Here is an 18962-nt window from a genome sequence, read left to right as displayed (position 1 = left end):
AGCTAATATGGACATGACTCCACAGAAAACAGAGAAGGACTATGCAGATAAAATTGTCAAGCCCTATCATTCTCCATGCAGGATAGAGACACTTGTCTTCAGTGCTCTGATTACTGCAACTCAGTCCCATACAGCTACATTCCAGTCTGCAACCAGCCAGGATCTCTCAGAGCCACAAACCTGTACAAAACCCCTACTTTTCCACAGTCTATGCACAAAACAAAAATACTGTTTTCAGGAAAAAAGATTTCATTAAGACCTTTATTTTGTTGCTCAATTAGCAACAATTTCTAACATACCTTTGCAGGTACTTTTTGCAGTGTCATTAACAGGTTCTCAGTTAATAAAAACACCCTGGTGTTCCACTTGCGAAAAACACAGAGAAATTAACTCTCAAAAATAAGACTTCATTATTACCATTCTTGATTATGTGCTGCATGTGTCACATGCTTTACTGATTTGTACATTTTAAGTATCCTATAGTACATCAGACTAGCTAACCATGAGTTGCCCAGCTGCTCTGCAAAGGTGTTTGATATTTAATGTAGCATTACAACACTAGAAAATTAGCTCCAGACACCCTCCTATGTGAATTCCTGTTACACAATGACAGATTTAATATCTTTAAACTGCTCAGCTTCTTCTTTTAAGTTGGATTTAACTTAATACACTGAAATGATCCACAAGTACCCTCTTGAATTTTTTGGCTCAAAAAAAGTAGGCAATTATTTCTGACATCAGTGAAATTCACCTGCATTGTATTTAACTTTACATTCCATTTTGATCCCCAGTTAGTGTACAGATATAAAAGTTACACTGAAGAAAGGAAGACAGCTGCTAAAAGCTCTCTTAAAGCTCTTACAACTGGTAATACAGCCTGTACTCAGTTTCACTGAAAGCTTCGATTTAACTTCTGTTTGTAAGGAAAGTGTTAAATTACAGCAAACATCATTACTGGGTACTGATCCAGTTCAGAAACAAGGTAGCATCAGAATGAAAAGCTGACATTTTCCCAATTGTATTAATTAATGGCTCATATTACTCTGTCCCAAACATAACAAGAGTAGTAAGCAAAAGAATTACTAAACACTGCCTCAGCACCAGATGCAAATGTGGTCTCTGGTAGGCATTTATATGTTAGCATGAGATCCAGACCAGTATAGATTTACTTCCATTAGGGAAGCATGAGGATAACCTCCATGTGACTGTACATCACGTTTGCCTCACACTTCAGTATAGAGCAATGCTTCATGCTTCACTAAATTCAACACATTAAGGCACTCTTCAGTATCTGAACTCACTCAATGCCATCCTGCCACAATGTCACTTCCACTCCTTACCATTTTCCAGGCATAGCTGACATTGTAGGCTTCTTTTCCAATCTCTCTCAGTTTGTTTACATGCCAAGACAGTGAGGAGTTCACAGGAACCGTAATGATCTGGCTGCCCAGGGGGATGCTGTATTGGCAAATAAAACATACAGCTTTTTATTAAACACTGAGAGAGCTCCTAAGCAAAACCCAAAATATCCTAGGTGAATAAAAACTGTACGTATGCTGAAAAGGCACATTTTGAGTTAAAACATTCAGATGGCACAAAGGCCAAAGAAAAAGCCAGACCAAATAATGGAAAATCTTGACACGGAGGAGAGACATCAGAAAGAGTATCCCCCTGATCAGCTGTGGAAACTGCTGCTCAGCACACCAGGGGATAAATGAAGGAAGCTGGAAGAAAAACCAATCCAGAACTGGTCTACATCTGGGGAGGGGGGGGGTGGCGGGGCATAAATCCATCCAAGTATCCAGAAAGGAGAAGGAACTTAACCTTAAATTCTCTTCAAAATTCTCTAGAAATACTTTGAGGGGCCTGATGTTTGAACCTGCAACTCGGATTCCCTACCTGAGGATATTCTGGCGCACCAGCTCAAACTTTGGGATGTTCTCATAATGGATAATATCCGTGTGGAGCGGCGGTTCAGACAGCAGGTAGGGCCTGGTAAGGGAGGGGTGCATCAGAGTGTACCCTAAAACAACACAGACACAAACCAACACAATGAATGCACTGCCACAGCTGAGCTCCTGCTCAATACTTCTGGAAATAAAAATAATACATCCAGTAACCACACAGTTTGTAAAATGGCTTTAATGAGAGGAAGTGAACAAGCAGTATTATCATCAAAGTTGCAAACTAAGAATTTGTTAAGTTGCAAATTAAAAGAATGAAGCAATAAGAGGCTGGGATCAGAGGGAAGGAGCTGAACACAAACACACACCAGCTTTGCCTTTTGCCCCACACAAAGAAAACCTCTATCATGAATCCACCTACAGTCTCAGGCAACTCTCAGGCAAAAGTAACCAAACAAACATCTTTACAATAAATATTATCATTCATTACTTATAGACTATTCAGAAACATGAGAATTGTGAGTTTCCTTTTGATGGTTTATGATTTCAGTGGGACTAGAAGGGATTATTTGAGCCAAAAAGTTACCTTTGTTATCAATGAGGAAAGTGTAGGAACCCAAAGAATCTTGATAATAGGTGACATCTTCCAAGATATATGCAAGATTAACATCTACTCCAACAATCCCTAGCAGCAGGTTTCCAAAGTAACATGGTTTACTGACAGTCATTATCAGGCCTTAGAATGAGAGAAATAACATAAAGCCATCAGCAATCACAGTTAATTATTTTTAGGGGAAACAAAGCATTCACTTTATCATTTCAAGATGTTATTCAGTTAAATTGTATCTTGTATTCCTTCCTGAGATATGGACAAAACTTGGCACACCTGCAGGGAAGCTGAGCAGGTTCTCTGTCCTGCCTGGCTGTTGTTAGCCACTCTCCTTAATGAGTTAATTTTATGTTTCTGATAATGACCTGGGCACATTAAATCAATGTATTAAAATACACAAGTACTGTTTTGGGGTTTCTGTCAGTCTACAAGTGGATGCCTTACAGATAAGGAACGTATTTGCACCAAAAGCCAAGACAGTATTTTGTCCCTTGAACATCATTTAAGGCAAGTTAAAAAATAGGGGAGGAGGAAGAGAATTTGTACTTCTGAAGCAACAACAGGGAGGAATTATTGCTCATCTAATTGCATATGCAGAATATTAAACCTCCACTCCTTAATTAAATTCCAGTATGATCACTGTACCAGGAATCATACCCGTAATTACCCACTGGTTTGGGATGTAGCTTGTGCCTGAGGTAAGAACTTTTGGTAGTATTTCCTTTTTCCTACTTTCTACACCACTGTGATTTGGAAACTCCATGACTCCCTCCAAACCAATATCAAGTTCATTTGCACATAGAAGCTTTGAAGTGCACTTTGAAATTTATGCAAGACAAATCTCTATTGCACAATTTCTAACCCTTCTGTTGCTCAGGTTTTCCATTAAGCTGGGATATGGGTTTGTGAGAGAGCCAGAACACAGCTCAGTTAGCCAGGTGAGCAAAGGCAGCAAGTGGTGAGTGTTCTGACTCAGAGGGGTTTGCTCAGGAATAGTCTTAAACTTGCTTTGGGTCTCAACACACAAGGCAAATGTGCAAGCTGAGCTCAGCAGCCCTTGAAAACTATTCAGCTCAGCCCTCAAATACTCCTGCATACCAGCAGACACTAAAAATATGCAAAGTCTTGAATGAAGTAGTACAGAATTTGCTCAATTATCAAAGCACTATGAAATCACCAATCCCAGACTGGTTTGGGTTGGAAGGGACCTCAAAGATCATCTAGATTCAACCCCCTTGCATGGGCAGGGACACCTCCCACCAGACCAGGTTGCTCCAAGCCCCATCCAACCTGCCCTTCAACACTGCCAGGGATGGGGCAGCCACAGCTTCTCTGGGCAACTTGGGCCAGGGTCTCACCCCCCTCACAGCAAAGAATTTCCTTCTCATGTCTCACCCATATCTCCCCTCTTCCAGATTTAATCCATTCCTCCTTGTCCTCTCACTACAAGCCCTTGTCCCAAAGTCCCTCCCCAGCTTTCCTGGAGCCCCTTCAGGCACTGGAAGGTGCTATGAGGTCTCCCTGGAGCCTTCTCTTCTTCAGGCTGAACACCCTCATGTCTCTCAGCCTGTCTCCAGAGCTGAGCTGCTCCAGCCCTCTAAGCATCTTCATGGCCTCCTCTAGACTCTCTCCAGGAGCTCCACGTCCTTTTTATGTTTGGGGCTCCAGAACAATACCAATGTATTTCCTAACATCACTGTGATGTCCTGTCTCTTTAAGAGCACTGGAACAATGCTAGAGAAATGCCAGGTGAGCTGCCCCAGAGCTAGAGGGGTAAACCCAAAGTCTCCATCAATCTCAACACCTTCAGCCTCTCCCCTGCTGGTTGTAGCAGTGAGATCAGATCAAGTTCAACACACAGTAATCATTAACGTAGCCATTAATTTTAAGCTAAAAGGGCAAATCCATGCACTTTTCCACCACATCAGCATAAATTAGAAACTGATGGGAGAAGCAGACTGCAGGCATCTGTTGCATTAAGATATTCTTCAGGGTAGATTCACAGTCTGGAAAAACTGTCACCAGGCTTCCACTAAACGGAGTGTATCTCTTGCTCCAGGCTGTCTGGGCCATCATGAGCCAGCTCAGACTTCTTCCTCTGCCCAGGGCTGGGGGCTGACCAAGGGTGCTAGAGTTAAAGGAAAAGCTAAGGACAGCAAATTTTGGATAATGATTAATAATGTGTTAACTAATAATCTCTTGCAGAGGTCTGACTGCCAGCATCCACATCCTCATCTTCACAGCCCAGCAGCAGGAGCGGATGCTGAACCAGCTGTGATGAGCCATTGTTTGGGTTCAAGGACAGAAAAAAGAGAACGCCAGCAAGAAAGATGATTCAAAAGTCCCCTGCATGGCTCCACAGGAAAGGGAGACTCAAATGATGAGAACTTTTTCTGTCTTCCACTGTAGGGACTTATGCAATCCCCTGAGTCTACCTGTAAGACCTCAAGACATAGAGAAGTACTGAAATCATGAACTGCAATGGTGCAGCATGGCCATGGCTCTTGTTTCACCATGACAAGATTGCTCCCCTCAAGTACAAAGAGTTTATCTCCATAAATTAAATTATGGATGCTGTATACGTACTCACACATAAGAACAAATTTCACCCCTAAGAATCCAGCCTAAATCTATCTACTCCATGTCCTGTTACCACTTTTTTCATAACTAGACCTTCTGCAGATGAAAAACCTACTGGCGTGAAAGGCTGAATTTACATTTGCCTTGGGAACACACCTGAAACCATCATCTCAGAAAACTACAGCATATTTGAGAACATGTAAATAAAGGGAACCTAACCTGCTCTGTTTTTATACCTCAGCTCAGCGCAGGCACTTACCATCTCCCATTTCATCCGAGAAGGGCAGGCTGAAGACCGCCTCGTCGATCATTCTGTTGGGGAGGTTTGTGTAGAACCTGCCCACGGTGGTTTCCAGGTTACTCAGCTGGTTGAGGACCATCATGCTGCCCTTGGTGACAGGCAGGGCTGCTCGGTCTGGCACCCCGTACTTCACCGAGTTCTGCTCTGCCAGGTCCCGCAGAAAGGCCAGTTCCTTCAAACCTGTCACTCCCTCTGCAACAGATGTGAGGAACAGAAAGAAGGAGATAGAAGCAGCTTCATTTCCATCAAGACTTCTGTATCTTACTCCCAAGTACTGTAAATAAAAGCAAAATTATACACATACTACACTACAGGCTGAATATACTATTTAAGTGATAAGGTAAAGTGATGAAAAATGAGTATGGCTTTAGGAAGAGTAATTAGCTAGTGCAAAAATTAATAAGATTGCCTCACACACTGTTGCATGGTGCAGAAATTCAACATACTGTTCACATCAGCACTTTAAACAAAGCTCTTTTAGCGAAGACTTATGTGACCCATAAATCCACAGGACAGCTCTTTGTTCTCCACTGGTGGTTAGTCCACATCAAGGACCAGGAGCCTATTACACACCCTTGGAGATAACAGGCTTTGTTCTTTAGCTTAAACATTAAAGTTTCACATTTTACTTAAGTCCCAGGCTCAATTCCTGCAGACAAATCACAGGCTTTTGTACATATTAGGTCTCAAATGAGTATTTAGATTTACAGTCAAATGATACATCAGGTGAAGCACTGGTTTCCTTGGCTGGAGTCCCTGTGCAATTTTTAGTAATATGAGACACAGCCTCCTTACTGAAAATGCTTTGCTGGAAGAAGCAGAGAATGCCAAGCTGCTGTGTGTGTGATCTCTGTATTTAACCCCATTCTTAAGTTGGGTCCTAAGTTATCAAAGCACTTCAGATGATGTTTGATGTTACATTCATGCTCCTGAATGATGAAGAGAGAACCATGTACACTCTTCCTTTGGCTGCAGCAGGAAACACGGGCAGTGTCAGGAAGGCTTCCAGTTGCAATAGTTAAAAATTTAACAGTCTGGTTGCCACTAGACAATTTAGGCAACAACACTTTATATCCTGAGCAGCTACACTGTGATAGATCAGCACATAGATTGTGACACACAGTTTTACACACCAAAATGTAACATCTGGATGCAGCCTCTAGATTACAGAGGCCAGAACCCATTAACAAACTGCTCCCAATGAGGCGTGGAATTGCATTTGGATGAGCTTAATCAAGTAGCTGTACAATGAAAGCAGATTTTCATCCACTGGAAACACAAAAACGTTGCTTACCATTCATAAGTGCATAAGTGAGAATCATGACTGAGTTATTGAGGAGAGTATTTTCTTCATTGATGACACGTAGAGTAGCTTTTTTATCATCTTCTGAGGAATCTTTGGATGTAATCCCGGCTGAGAGATAAATGATGACCATATCGGTATCTAAAAAGAATTATATATTTACAGCAGAAAGTGCATTAGATTTTTACCTCAGGAAAGTACTGTGGTAAGAAAAGTCCTTATTGAATCATAGAATCATCAAGGTTGGAAAACACCTTCAAGATTATCAAGTCCAACCATCCACTCTACCACCCCTAACCACTAAACCGTCTCCTGAAAACACTTCTACTTGTTTTTTAACACCTCCAGGGACAGTGTCCCCACCACCTCCCTGGGCAGCTCATTCCAACACCTCACCAGTCTGCTTACTACCATATACTGCCACCAGCTTCATCTGCGAGATCCACAGAACCACAGACTGGTTTGGGTTGTAAGAAACCTTAAAGCTCTTCTAGATCCAACACCCCTGCCATGGCCAGGGACACCTCCCACTAGACCAGGTTGATCAAAGCCCCATGGAATCTACAACTGAAAAGCACACTGCAGCCCTAGGAATTACAGTATTTGTTATATAAACTTCCCTTCACAGCATTTAACAAACATCAAAGTCACCCAAAAATCATAAAATGGTTTGGGTTGGAAGGGACCTCAAAGATCATCTAGCTCCAACCCCCTGCCATGGGCAGGGACACCCCCCACTAGACCAGGTTGCTCCAAGCCCCATCCAACCTGGCCTTGAACCTGACCTGGCCAGGGATGGGGCTTCCACACCTTCTCAAGACACAACAGCTGGAGGATGCTGTGGGATGAAAAGCACCCAACAACTCCCTACAGTGGGGGTTCAAGCATCATGCTTCGGTGATGTGACACAGCACCCCCTTTTGTGTGAAGCCCAACATGTTTTTCAAGCTGAGTGTGTTCTCAGTGAAAAGCCAGCCTCAAAGCCTTGGAATGTGTAAATTCAAATAATCACCTACACACCATCCTATTTCATCATGTTGGATCTCAGTATTAAAAGTATTTCATGCATATCATTAAGACACACGTGAGGCTCATACCCCACCAAGTAATCTGAAGCACATGAGGTTGGTTGGTAACACAATAACTTTGTTGTCTCATTAGACTGTTTTGTGGGGTTTTTGTGGTTTTTTAAGAGTAGGCATGAATGCTTTGCCTTGTACATTTTGTCATCATGACTTGAAGAATGTTTCAGCCAGAATCAGCTTTTGATAAAAATAAGTCAAGAGGAGCTGCTAATTTTGGGGGGAATTTCTGCCTTTTTCTTTTTTCAGAAGCTAAACTAGAAAAAAAAAAAGCAAAGCCAGGTACCAATACAGCTTGGGCTGTAGTTCAAGGAAAATTATTCCTGTGTTTCCTGTAATAACTGTGACATGCTGCAGCCAGAAATGATGCTGCAGCCTAAAACCTGTGCTAGCAGGAGTTACATGAGACAGTCCTAAGGTTGCATCAGGGCCCAGTGCTGAACAGGGCATCTTAGAATCATAGGGAAGGTATCTCTGAAGATCATCGAGTCCAAGCCCCCTGCTGCAGCAGGAACACCCAGAGCAGATCACACAGGAACGTGTCCAGACAGGTCTTGGAAGTCTCCAGAGAAGGAGACTCCACAACCTCTCTTCTTGTTCAATAGCTGATCAACATCCCATGCTGCTTGATGGTGTGTGTGTAAAATACACACATGCACTACAGTTTTTAATATAAACACAAACCCTGCCTATTATCCAGAGTCTTTTCAGGGAATTATGGTACTCTGAGCATTTTCTTCCACTTTGGGATGAGGTTCTGCTGAGCAGGACTGCAACAGGAACCAGCACAAGGCAGGAAATTCAGACGTGTTCAAGGGCACAATTCTTCCATCTCATACCAGTAGTTCCTTTCTAACTTTCCCAGTGCAAATTCAGGAGCAAGGCTGTATCTCAACAGCTTCCCTGACACACCCACACATTGTTCTCCAGGAACAGGATGTTAGAAAATTAACAGTGAAATGAATGAATTCTTTTTTCTAGGTTTATTTTTCTTTTTTAAAAAGATGAAAAGATTATTTACATGAAAATGAGACATGTTTTATAAACATCCTCTTCTCAAACCTATTGAGTCTCACCCTATCAATGGTGCAATTTGCTAAACACACATTAGGTTCTTCAAAATCTTCCACACTTAGATAAAACCTTAATCCAAAGCACATGCCTTGTGCCCCAAAATAATGGTGTGGTATGTAAGTTAGTAAAAGTAGGTGTTTTCACATTCAGGAAGAAGATGCCCAAACCTTTTAATTCTAACATACAAAGAGGGCCAAACATGAAAGATGTGTAGAATGCTGCAAGACTCTACAGCTGATGTTCCTGGAATAAGTACTGACGACCAACACATCTCCCAGCCAGCAGTGCTGGATTTTATTTCTTTTTTCATTTTTTATTTTCTAGGAAGTTGCAGCCCTTCCATCATTTTTCCAGAGGATATTAAAAAACTGCCCTTGACAAGCCCACCCTTCAGCTAAGCTCCACAGTCAGATAAATGTCTCACTGTATCTATGGCCTAAACTTCAGAAGCTGGCTGAACCTTTAACAGCAAAACCACCACTTCCTAAAGCAAAGGAGTGACATGAGATGGGAGCATGTTTCCTCAGTCTTCCCAAAGCACTTTCATTCCTGGACTTTTCTTTTTCACCTTCTTCTGTTCTGAGCTGGTGCCCTTCAGGACAACAAAGAATTGGCACCGACTGGAGCAAGCACAGGGCCAAGCTATGGGATCTGTGTTACAGAAACGAATGACACCACCAGAGATGGGGCTGCCTCTGCACCCTGCCATGGCACTGGCCATGTTACCTGACTCCAACAAGCACTCAGCTTCAAGAATTTGCTTTCCATGGCTTCCTGGCAAGCTAACGTGCCACTCCATTTTACATCCATCTTTTCCACATCTTTCACCACATCCTCATTACAAAACCCACACAAACCTCCCCCAGTCTTGGGAATGGGAAGGAGAAATCCCGTAAGGCATACACCAAAATTCAGGAGGGTATTCTTAGATCAAGAAACATTTAGTCAGGCCAACCTCACATTCTACAGAATATCACCCATAACTGATAATCTCAAAAACCCCTTTCCCTGAGAACCAAGGGCCACTTCCAAAGGATTTCAATTGGGCAGGTCACGTGTACACAAGTGTTTTAGCAGTAAGTCAATCAACCTGCACCACCAGCAATTCTCATTAAAAGGACCCCTGCCCCACACACTTGGGAAATAACTCAGTTTTCAGGCAATTCAATCCTGCCATTTCATGTCATCAAACTCAGCAAGTGAAATAAATTAAAAGGACACGGCCACATTCAACAGTCCCTCATGCAGATTCCAGATCAAGTAAATACAACTTAATAAAAATGTGCTTTTATTGTGTGTTGTTGGTTTTCTTTTAATATTCAAGACACTACACTCCTCCGGCCTCTGTCAAAGCAAGAATGTCAACTAAAACCATTTGCAAACCTCAGAGATAATCAGGATTGCACAAGAGGGGACTTACTTCCTTGGAGTTTTGTGCCATTGTTCGTGTTCCGTATCAACTGGAAAGCCTTCTGAAAGCCCATGGCGTGCTGCGTGGGGCTGTCGGATGACTTGATGCTGCTGACAAAGGTGGACATCTTCCTCTTTGTCTCACTAGTGGCAGGAGACAGAAATGTCTTATAGCACTGATCCAGAGAGCAGGTTCTTACTGTGTCTGCCACGGTTAACACGGAGATCTTGAAAGAGAAGAAACTATATTGGATTACCTTCCCATTTGTAATTCTGGTGTAGAAAGCACAATGATAAGCCAACTGAAGAGGTTCCCTGGATTTAAAATTCAATTGTTAAAAAAAAATAAATGCTTGAGGCATAAAACCATCACATTTGAAAAGGATTAGACTTATGGTGATTTTAAGAAAAAGAGACTTCAGCCTTTGTTTCCCAGATGAGTCAGCTTCACTTTGCTCCTCCATAATAGTTAATACACTGTTCTGGGCAGAACTAGGGATAACTGAAAAAAGAATGAGCAGAGAGCATTTTCAGGACAGATTTGAGTGCCTGTGGAAAAGCTGAATGCACACAAAATGAAAAAAAAAAACAACACTAAAAAGCCCTCTAAGAACTTTTTACAGGCAAAGCATTTCGGTCAAATCAAGCCAAATCTACCATCAGTTTTTATCCTGTAAGTACCTTAAGGCAGTTAAGTGGTAACACTTGCATTAATATACACATAACACACCAGTCTTACTAAATGAGTGATGTACTTCATTATTAATTACAACTGATGCAAGACAGTCTTAGAATTAAGCAGTAATTATATACTCATATAGCAGGCTATATAACCACTGAGCTACTAACCAAGGAATATGTCTTAAATGTATTTTCTTCATTATAGGTCTTCATTAAGACAAATACTTTTGACACTTAAATTTAAGTGCTATTAATTCTGCTGAACTATAACCATTATTTCACAGTATTAAAACTCTCTAAAAGCACAGAAGTTACAAGTGTTTTTCCCACACTACTAATGAGAAGCAGGCAAAGATTAGAATCAGTTGTTCTTCAACTTCATTTGACTGAAACTCCCTTCCTATTAAAACAAAACAAACCCAAGCAGAAAGAATTGTCAAGGTCCTACTAACAGAGACTTACTGAAAGTAAAGACCAAACTGAGGACTGTTTGTGATCCTACAGAGGCACTTCATGGACACCTGGTTGTAATCCCTACATAAATAAAATCCAGATTTCTCAGACCTCTGCTTTAGCCTTTCCTCGTTGGTATCATGGTTGTCTGGGAATCTTCCAGACACTAATTATGCTCCAGCAGAATAAATAATTTCCATTTTCATAAGCAAAACAGTCAGCCTCAGAAGTAAAATCGGTTGCTCAAAGCAATCTAGTACTTCAGAAGCACTAAAGAGCATCATCTGAGTATTCATGCTCAGAGCATGGTTCTCCTAATTGCACACTGTATCACACTTCAGACCGTCACCCAGTCTCTTCACCAAGATGAACAAGTCTTTAAAGATTACTCAGAAACAGGATTTTGCCTTAGATCAGTGGGTTTCACTTTTTTTTTCAGCCTGTGGATCCCCAAATGGGGATTTCAAAAAATTACTTCAAGTCTTCATCATTCCATAGAGGTAGACCACAGATCCCTAAGAGGCCTCGGACCACAAGTTAAGAACACCACTGTGGATGAAAACTAGAAACACTGAGCATGCTTGAAACCAATGAGAAGATGCTGATTGCCTGGGGAAAGCTCACCTTGTCATGTTCATCTATAGAGCTCAGAATGACCTGGGCAGCATCTTTGGCAATCTGAAGCTGTGTCTCCGTGACCGAAGCCCCATGGTCCACAATGACAACGATGTGCTTGGACTGAGGTCGAACAGTAGAAACATAGACAGGCCTGAAGGAGAACAAAACCCAAACCACTGGCATGAGTCATCTTGCCATTTCCACTAAAACATGTACAAGTGAAAATGGTTGAGGATGAAAAGCAAAAACACCCCAGGAAGGAACAATCCATTTTAACAGGAATTTTGGCCTTTATGCAAACTTCTACTAGGGAAGACGAGCTGAGAATCTGGACATACTGGAAAAGCCCTTCCTCTCACTCTCATGGTTTGTTTTTTTTTAACCAAAATCAGGTGTCAGATCCTTCTCCCTCTGTCACAGCAACCACTTTCAGCTAGGATTAAACCATTTTGCTGAGGCAGCAGCAGTGTTTGGGGTTACTGTTAGCAGCACCTCCCATCGAGTTTTGGATTGAGTGTTGTTAAGCAGGAAATGCCTCATGATAGAAGTTGGGTGCCAGGAACTTCACTCACACGTAAAAATGCAATAGTGGGTAGTTGTGGTTAGGTGACAAGTGAAAACCTGTGCAGAGATGCATTAGCATAGGCTGTTCAGCTCAATGTAATAAGGGAAGGCTTCTGGCCAAGAAAGGGTTTTCTCTTGGTGCCTTGGGATGGTTTTCATGGAGGTTGTGCTCCACAACCCTTTGGGTCTACACAATTTTAAACCTTTTGGTCAATTTGAGTTAAACCTGGTAAAGGCTCTTGGTGCTGCCATGTGTCTGCCTGTGCTAACACCAAACCCCCTCTTTTCAGTGAAGCAGTGCTCAGATCCAGCTCAGATCCTGTGAGAGGGGTGGCAAAGACTTCACAAGCTCTCACACCAAGGTGTCAACCTGGAACGTTTTAGGAAGAACTTCAGCAAGAAGGAAGAATTAAAAAAAGACAGGACCCTCTTTCCTCTTTAGTCCAGGCTCCAAATTAGTTAAGAGTCAAGAGTGAGTTCTGGAATCTAAATTTTATTATAGCCATGGAAATCTTATTAAGAATAAAGGAAATGCAGATGATTTTAGACAAGGCGCTGCAAAGAACAACTGGCACAAATAGTTCATAATTGTAAAACAGCCTCCAGCTCTACACTGGTATTACCTAGAACTTAAATCAGACCTTTGATCTTCAAAGCACTGATGTATTAACTAATTAAGGCATCCAAAGTACCCTCTGAAATAAATAATAGCAAAAAGATATCCCTTATTTAGCCATAGAGAAACTGCGACCAACACTCAGTGATGTGGATGGAACCACCAATGGTTTGTGACAAAATCTGGATCCAGGCTGGGGTGCCCCTGGCTCCCATGCCTTCTGACTGCACCTTCCCAAGACCACAGAAACCTTCATCAAGCCCAGACACTTCAAGCTTTGATGACACACAGAAGATAACATCTGTAAACACTTGATTGCTCAACAGGGACAGGTAACCAAAACACTTGTTAAGTTTCTGTGCTCTCAGCTATGTAGACATGCAGCTGGGTGTACTTGTTCTGCATAGATTGATTAACTGGTACAATTAGCTAACGTGTGAGCAGAGATACTACAGCCACTGCACTTTCTAAGAAGACTCCACCTTTGACTCTTGACCACTCCCATAATATTGACAGCAAAGGCTAGGGAAAAAGTACTGCACTGCAACTGCTCTGCTTCATGCATTCAGAACTGGAACATTCCCCTGCAAGGGAAAACCATGGCACTACTTGGATCCTTTTTTGTACAGTTTGCTTGGTGGAAACATGAAGTTTCCATTATTGCTGTGTCCCTTGAATGTGCCACTTGAACCTTGGGTGGATATTGAAAAACTGCTCCTACCTATGCCCCTTCCAGTCTCTCATCCTTCCACCCCTCTCATGATGCTCCTGCCAAATCAGTAGAATGCATGTCACTGCTTCACTAATGAGGGTCAAGTATGAGTCAAAAACTGGACGAATTTTGCTCATGGGCTGACCTACAATTTACAAGCTACTGCTCTTTACAGCTAATTTGACTTGGGAGAGGTGAGGAACATGTATGTCATCTTATTTTACTTCCAAGTTTCTTAAAAGCAAAGACCGGTGCTTTAAAAAACAAACCCAAGCAAACCCAAGGGACCCCATTAAAAACGACTCAGGAATGTTCTTGTTGTCTTGGCAAAGGAAAATGCTGAAAGGAAATCAGCACTTGAGGAATCCAACTGAAGTGCTTGGCCCACTAAATCACAAGGAGACAAATCACACGAGACAAGTCATACCTGCTGCGGTGTTCATAGCTGCCTTTGCACCGGAATTTGTGGGCTGGGAACACGGTGAAAATGCCTTCTTCTGAGCTGAAATACTGCCACTTAATTCCTGGGTTAGACTTCAGATTATCAGCAAGAACTGAAGGTTGGAGAGGAAAAATGAGAAACAAAGCAGAATTACCAAGGGAGGTCAAACTTGGGAGGTACATTCATTCGAGGCCTCTCTCGTGTGCTCGGAGAAGAATAACCTGGGTCCCAACGCCCACAAGCAGCTCTATTTGAGGACTGAGAGAGCATCAGGTCTGATTTGTAAACAGTTAAAGGCTTTTGGAAATTTTACACTGCACTGGACAGATTTTGTATAATATGTGATAATATTCCTGAATCTCTGAAGCGTAACCGGGGCCCAAGAAGCCAAGGCAGGAGCAGGGAAGGGGTTAAGGCAATTATATGTAATAGGTATACATCCCTACATTTACATGCAATGATCAACACATTGTCCACAGGGAGTTTTCATTAAAAAAATCCTAATGTTAAAAAGGTTTGTGCTCTTTACACTGAGGTAATACCAAAATATTTAATAGTTTTGCTGCTTACAGCTCTGTAACCCAATCTGTTCACGTTGTCTCTGCTGACACGTTTCAAAATGTTGACATGAACACTTAGCAAAAATAGTTTCCCATGCAAATGCAGGTAGTGGGAAAAGTCATCGTACAGAAATAGTTGGAAAGGTTAAAAAATAGAGAATCTTCCCTCATTGTTGTGCTCTCCTGTTTGTGCACAGATAAGAGATACAGCTCCCACTCTTGGGACTCAAGAATTTATCCCAGTTTCTCATTATCCCTGTGCCATAATTAATAAGGCTGTGGGCCCATAATGTGTTGCTTTTATAGGAGAAATAGCTGCTTTCCAGGGAAAATTCAACACCTTCCCTCAAAGGGTTATGCAGCGATCACACTTTCCAAGCACCACCTGGCAGGTGGTGGCTCCATGCTGGCTGAACTGCCCTCACCATAGGCATCACCACCAGGTTCTCGTTTTCAAGATCATAAAGTTCAGAAAGAATTATAATACCAGTCCTTAGCACCTATATCACAACTTTGCTCCAGGTCTATCAAACTCCTCTCTGGCAGGTGATTATCAGTTACACATTGCAGGGACAAAAAGTGAAGAAAGAAGAAGGTAAATGACATGTTCCCAAGTTGTGTAGTCAAGCAGGAACCAGGGTCAGAACATAACCACAGGGTACAGATCTCAAACCCTCCTGTAGTTCATGTACTTGCTTTCCTATTAAAGTAAAATTTATGGAAATGCTACCAAACACTAAGAGTAATTCAAAATCTATAGCTTAGCAATATTAACAGACTGTCTCCACCAGTCAAAACACAAAATACCACCAAAATCAGCAACCAAATAAAGCACCTACCCCAGGGGCTGAGACCATCTGCACTCATAAAGGGATTTAACACAGCAAGTTAAACCAGTGTGTGGATACTGTGGAAATCCTGAGCATCCAGAGCCCTGGTGGGGACAGTCGTGTTAGAATCACCCCAGGCAGAGGTGGCACTGGGATTTTTCCCCTCACAGTGTGATGGAGATTTTCTTGTCATCTCTCCTGTCATGCACTTTGATTACAAGCCTTGCCAGAGCTGGCAGAGGGCAGCTCTGATGTAAGTGCTTCACCTTTGCTCAGCATTTACTGTTGCCATTTCCCTTCAGAGAGACATTGAAAACAGGCCAGGTAGCTTCACCTCCCACATCTCAGTCATTATCAAACATCCCAGGTTGGAAATCACTGCAAGGCACGTTTCAAACCTTAGCCAGACATTCTGTGACAAAATACTCAGGCAGAGCACAGGCTAAGTTCAACATCCTCAACAGTTTAGCATCTTCTCAAGTTTCCCAGGCTGGCTGTGGCCACGATGTTCTCTCCACGTTCAGCTCAGCAGAATCACCCTGTAAAAACCACTCCCTTGGGGTTTTTATTCCCTCCTTTTTGCCACAGTTGTTTGGATTCTCACAGTGTCTCCAAATCCCTGAGGAAGCCCTGGTTACCCCATGCTGGACTTGGTACAAAGATGCAGCTTTGCACAAGTGTGGCTTGAAGAATTTGGTGCCTTTATGGACAAGGAGGAGGAGGAGGGAGGAAGAAACAAGACATGAAATGGCTGACAGGTGTTTTCCCAGTGCATTAATGACTAAGTCAGGGACCAGAATAACACTCTTGCTCACACCTCTCACCATCTCATCCTCCAAAAAACACCAGTTCAACCACAGCAAAGAAGTCAAAGCTCCTTTCTTCCTCTCTCCTGTGCCTAGGTGAAACCAACCTGGTTGGTGACACTCTTGGGAGCAGAAAATCTCTTTCTCAGGAATGTTCACACTTTCAAAGAAAGATCTTGCAACCAAAAGTCAAACAAACTTGCAAATATTGTTTGTTTCACTCAACTTTCCCCTAAATTTTTTTTAAACCCTTGTTTTGGTTTTCCACCTGATCCAATACCACTTTAGCAGCACCAGTTCTGGTCTGTACAAAGAGAAGGTTTCTTTGGTCACGGACAACAATGTCTGTGTAGCAGGGACACAAAGCAACATGAAAGCTTAATATTGTCAAATTTAGGCACCACTGAAAACTATTTTGTTTTTAATTAAAACTGATTTTTTGCCCAAACCTAACCCACACAGAGTTTCTAGCTTTTACAGCCAGGACTACCAGAAACTCCTCTCCTCATCTTCCCCCAAAGCATCCATCCATCCTCTTCTCCTCTCTGAAATCTTTTCTGGGAAAATTCAGATTAATTTCTGACCTGACTGAGGGTTTGGCAGCCTGACACTTCAGAAAAGAGGCAGTATCAACGCTCACAGCCCACACAAGCTCTCCAGCATGGGAGCACATCGCGTGGCCATAGCTGTTGGAATCCAGGAGAGTATCTGATAACCCTTTATTAAGATGCAAAGAAAAGCCTGGGAAAAAAAAATCTTTTAAAAGTATCAAAACCTTGGAAGAAAAAAAAAAAAGACAGAGAGAAAATGGTAACTATTTTAAAGTATTTTTTAAAAACATCCACACTCTTCCAGCAGTATATGAGAGTCAACATTATCCATTCTACAGCAATATAAACAACTTAGAAAAAGCTAATACTGTTACACTTTGGTACAAAAAGAGCCATCAAAGTCCAGGCTGACCTGCTCCTTCACTTCATTGCACAGGCAGGGAGGCAGGAGAGAGTATCAAACATTGAAATTCTCCTTTTTAGGTCTAGCCACCAGGATGTCACAGTTCTGAGGATGAAGTATGGCCATTGTTTTGAGCAAATAGGCAGAATTTCTGGTACTTAAGTTTTTGTAATGGGTTACAGAACTTTCAATGTATTTTCAAACCAGACATGTGAAAACTCAGTTAAGCTTGGATGAAATAACTTGTCCAGCTTAATTTCACAAACAACATTAAAATAAGGAGTTAGTAATGAAAAGGGATTGCTTTTAAATCATTGCCATGTTTAAGATAAACTTATTCACACAAAGCCATGATTTTAATTTATTTCCCCACGAGAGTATCTGGATTTAAAAGTGTCCATTTTTCCCATAAAACAAGTGGGTTTCAACCTCAGACAAATTTCTTACAGCCTCAGTGCCTCTCTCTACTGCTCCTCCTCTCTCACAAACTTCTGCTCATCTTTTCCCTCAGCTGGTATGTTAGTTCAATAAAGTTTTCCCCAGAGCCTACCAATTTTATCCTAACTCTTTGCTTTTCTTTTTCTCTTTTTCCTATGACCACAGCAGACAATCTCTCAGCAGATAAACCATGGCTGAAAAAACCCCCACACTTTCTCTCTTTAAGTACCCTTTTATTTTCCATCCACTGAAGCAGTAAGAATGCCCTGCAGATATTTCCTCAGTTCTTGGTCCTTGCCAGGACAGCCAGTAGATGCTCTTTTTCAGCCTAACCTCACTTACCCTAAACATTCCACTCCCCCAGCTGCTTGCCTGTACTTTATTCTCACCTCCTCTGGGCAGGTTACACAATCAAAGACCATGAGAAAAACAAACAACATAGTCGGGTGAGTTTTCTGTCTAGTTTACAGCTAAAGGGTAAATTTGTCAGAATTCCACCCTTGGAAGCACTAGCAGAAATGTGTGCAGGGCATCTCACTGCTACTCACTTTCTAGGCATCTGTACGGTTGATGATGGCCTGTGGTTCCTATTTTAACTGAAAAGCAATTTACTTTTAAATTTATGGACAGGTTCAAGTCATTTTTGTAAGGACAAGAAGGTGTCCATCTCCCTGGTCTAACAGAAAGGACAAGGTGCTTGGCATTACTGAGCACATGGAAAGATTTTGCTCTTCTAAAATGAGCATCAGGGCTAAAGACCCAGCCTAGATATCATGCTACTTGGAGGAGGACAAGAGTCCAAGTCTTATAGAGTCCAGTATCTGAAGGAGCAACAGGAAAGCTGGGGAGAGACTTTTGCCTAGGGCTTGTAATGAGAGGAGAAGGAGTAATGGATTAAACCTGGAAGAGGGGAGATTTAGGTTGGACATCAGGAAGAAATTCTTTAGTGTGAGGGTGGTGAGACCCTGGCCCAGGTTGCCCAGAGAAGCTGTGGCTGCCCCATCCCTGGCAGTGTTGAAGGGCA

The 18962-nt window shown here is 42.2% G+C and overlaps 1 protein-coding gene across 2 annotated transcripts in view; it reads right to left on the bottom strand.

The window, feature by feature from the left end:
* The window catches only part of CACHD1 (cache domain containing 1), a 102121-nt gene that overhangs the window by 23436 nt on the left and 59723 nt on the right, over window positions 1-18962 (bottom strand). For both annotated transcript variants that reach the window (XM_051625359.1, XM_051625360.1), the window contains exons 5-12: window positions 14336-14462; window positions 12023-12167; window positions 10275-10491; window positions 6690-6839; window positions 5354-5587; window positions 2491-2640; window positions 1900-2023; window positions 1341-1458 (exon numbers count right to left, since the gene is read on the bottom strand). In XM_051625359.1, coding sequence (XP_051481319.1) covers window positions 1341-1458; window positions 1900-2023; window positions 2491-2640; window positions 5354-5587; window positions 6690-6839; window positions 10275-10491; window positions 12023-12167; window positions 14336-14462 — 1265 coding nt within the window. The remainder of the gene's footprint in view (window positions 1-1340; window positions 1459-1899; window positions 2024-2490; window positions 2641-5353; window positions 5588-6689; window positions 6840-10274; window positions 10492-12022; window positions 12168-14335; window positions 14463-18962) is intronic.

The sequence above is a fragment of the Apus apus genome, chromosome 7 (assembly GCF_020740795.1).
Source record: "Apus apus isolate bApuApu2 chromosome 7, bApuApu2.pri.cur, whole genome shotgun sequence".
Taxonomy (NCBI): Eukaryota; Metazoa; Chordata; class Aves; order Apodiformes; family Apodidae; genus Apus; species Apus apus.
Note: the sequence above shows the minus strand (reverse complement) of the source record. Positions and strands in the feature narration are given on the sequence as shown.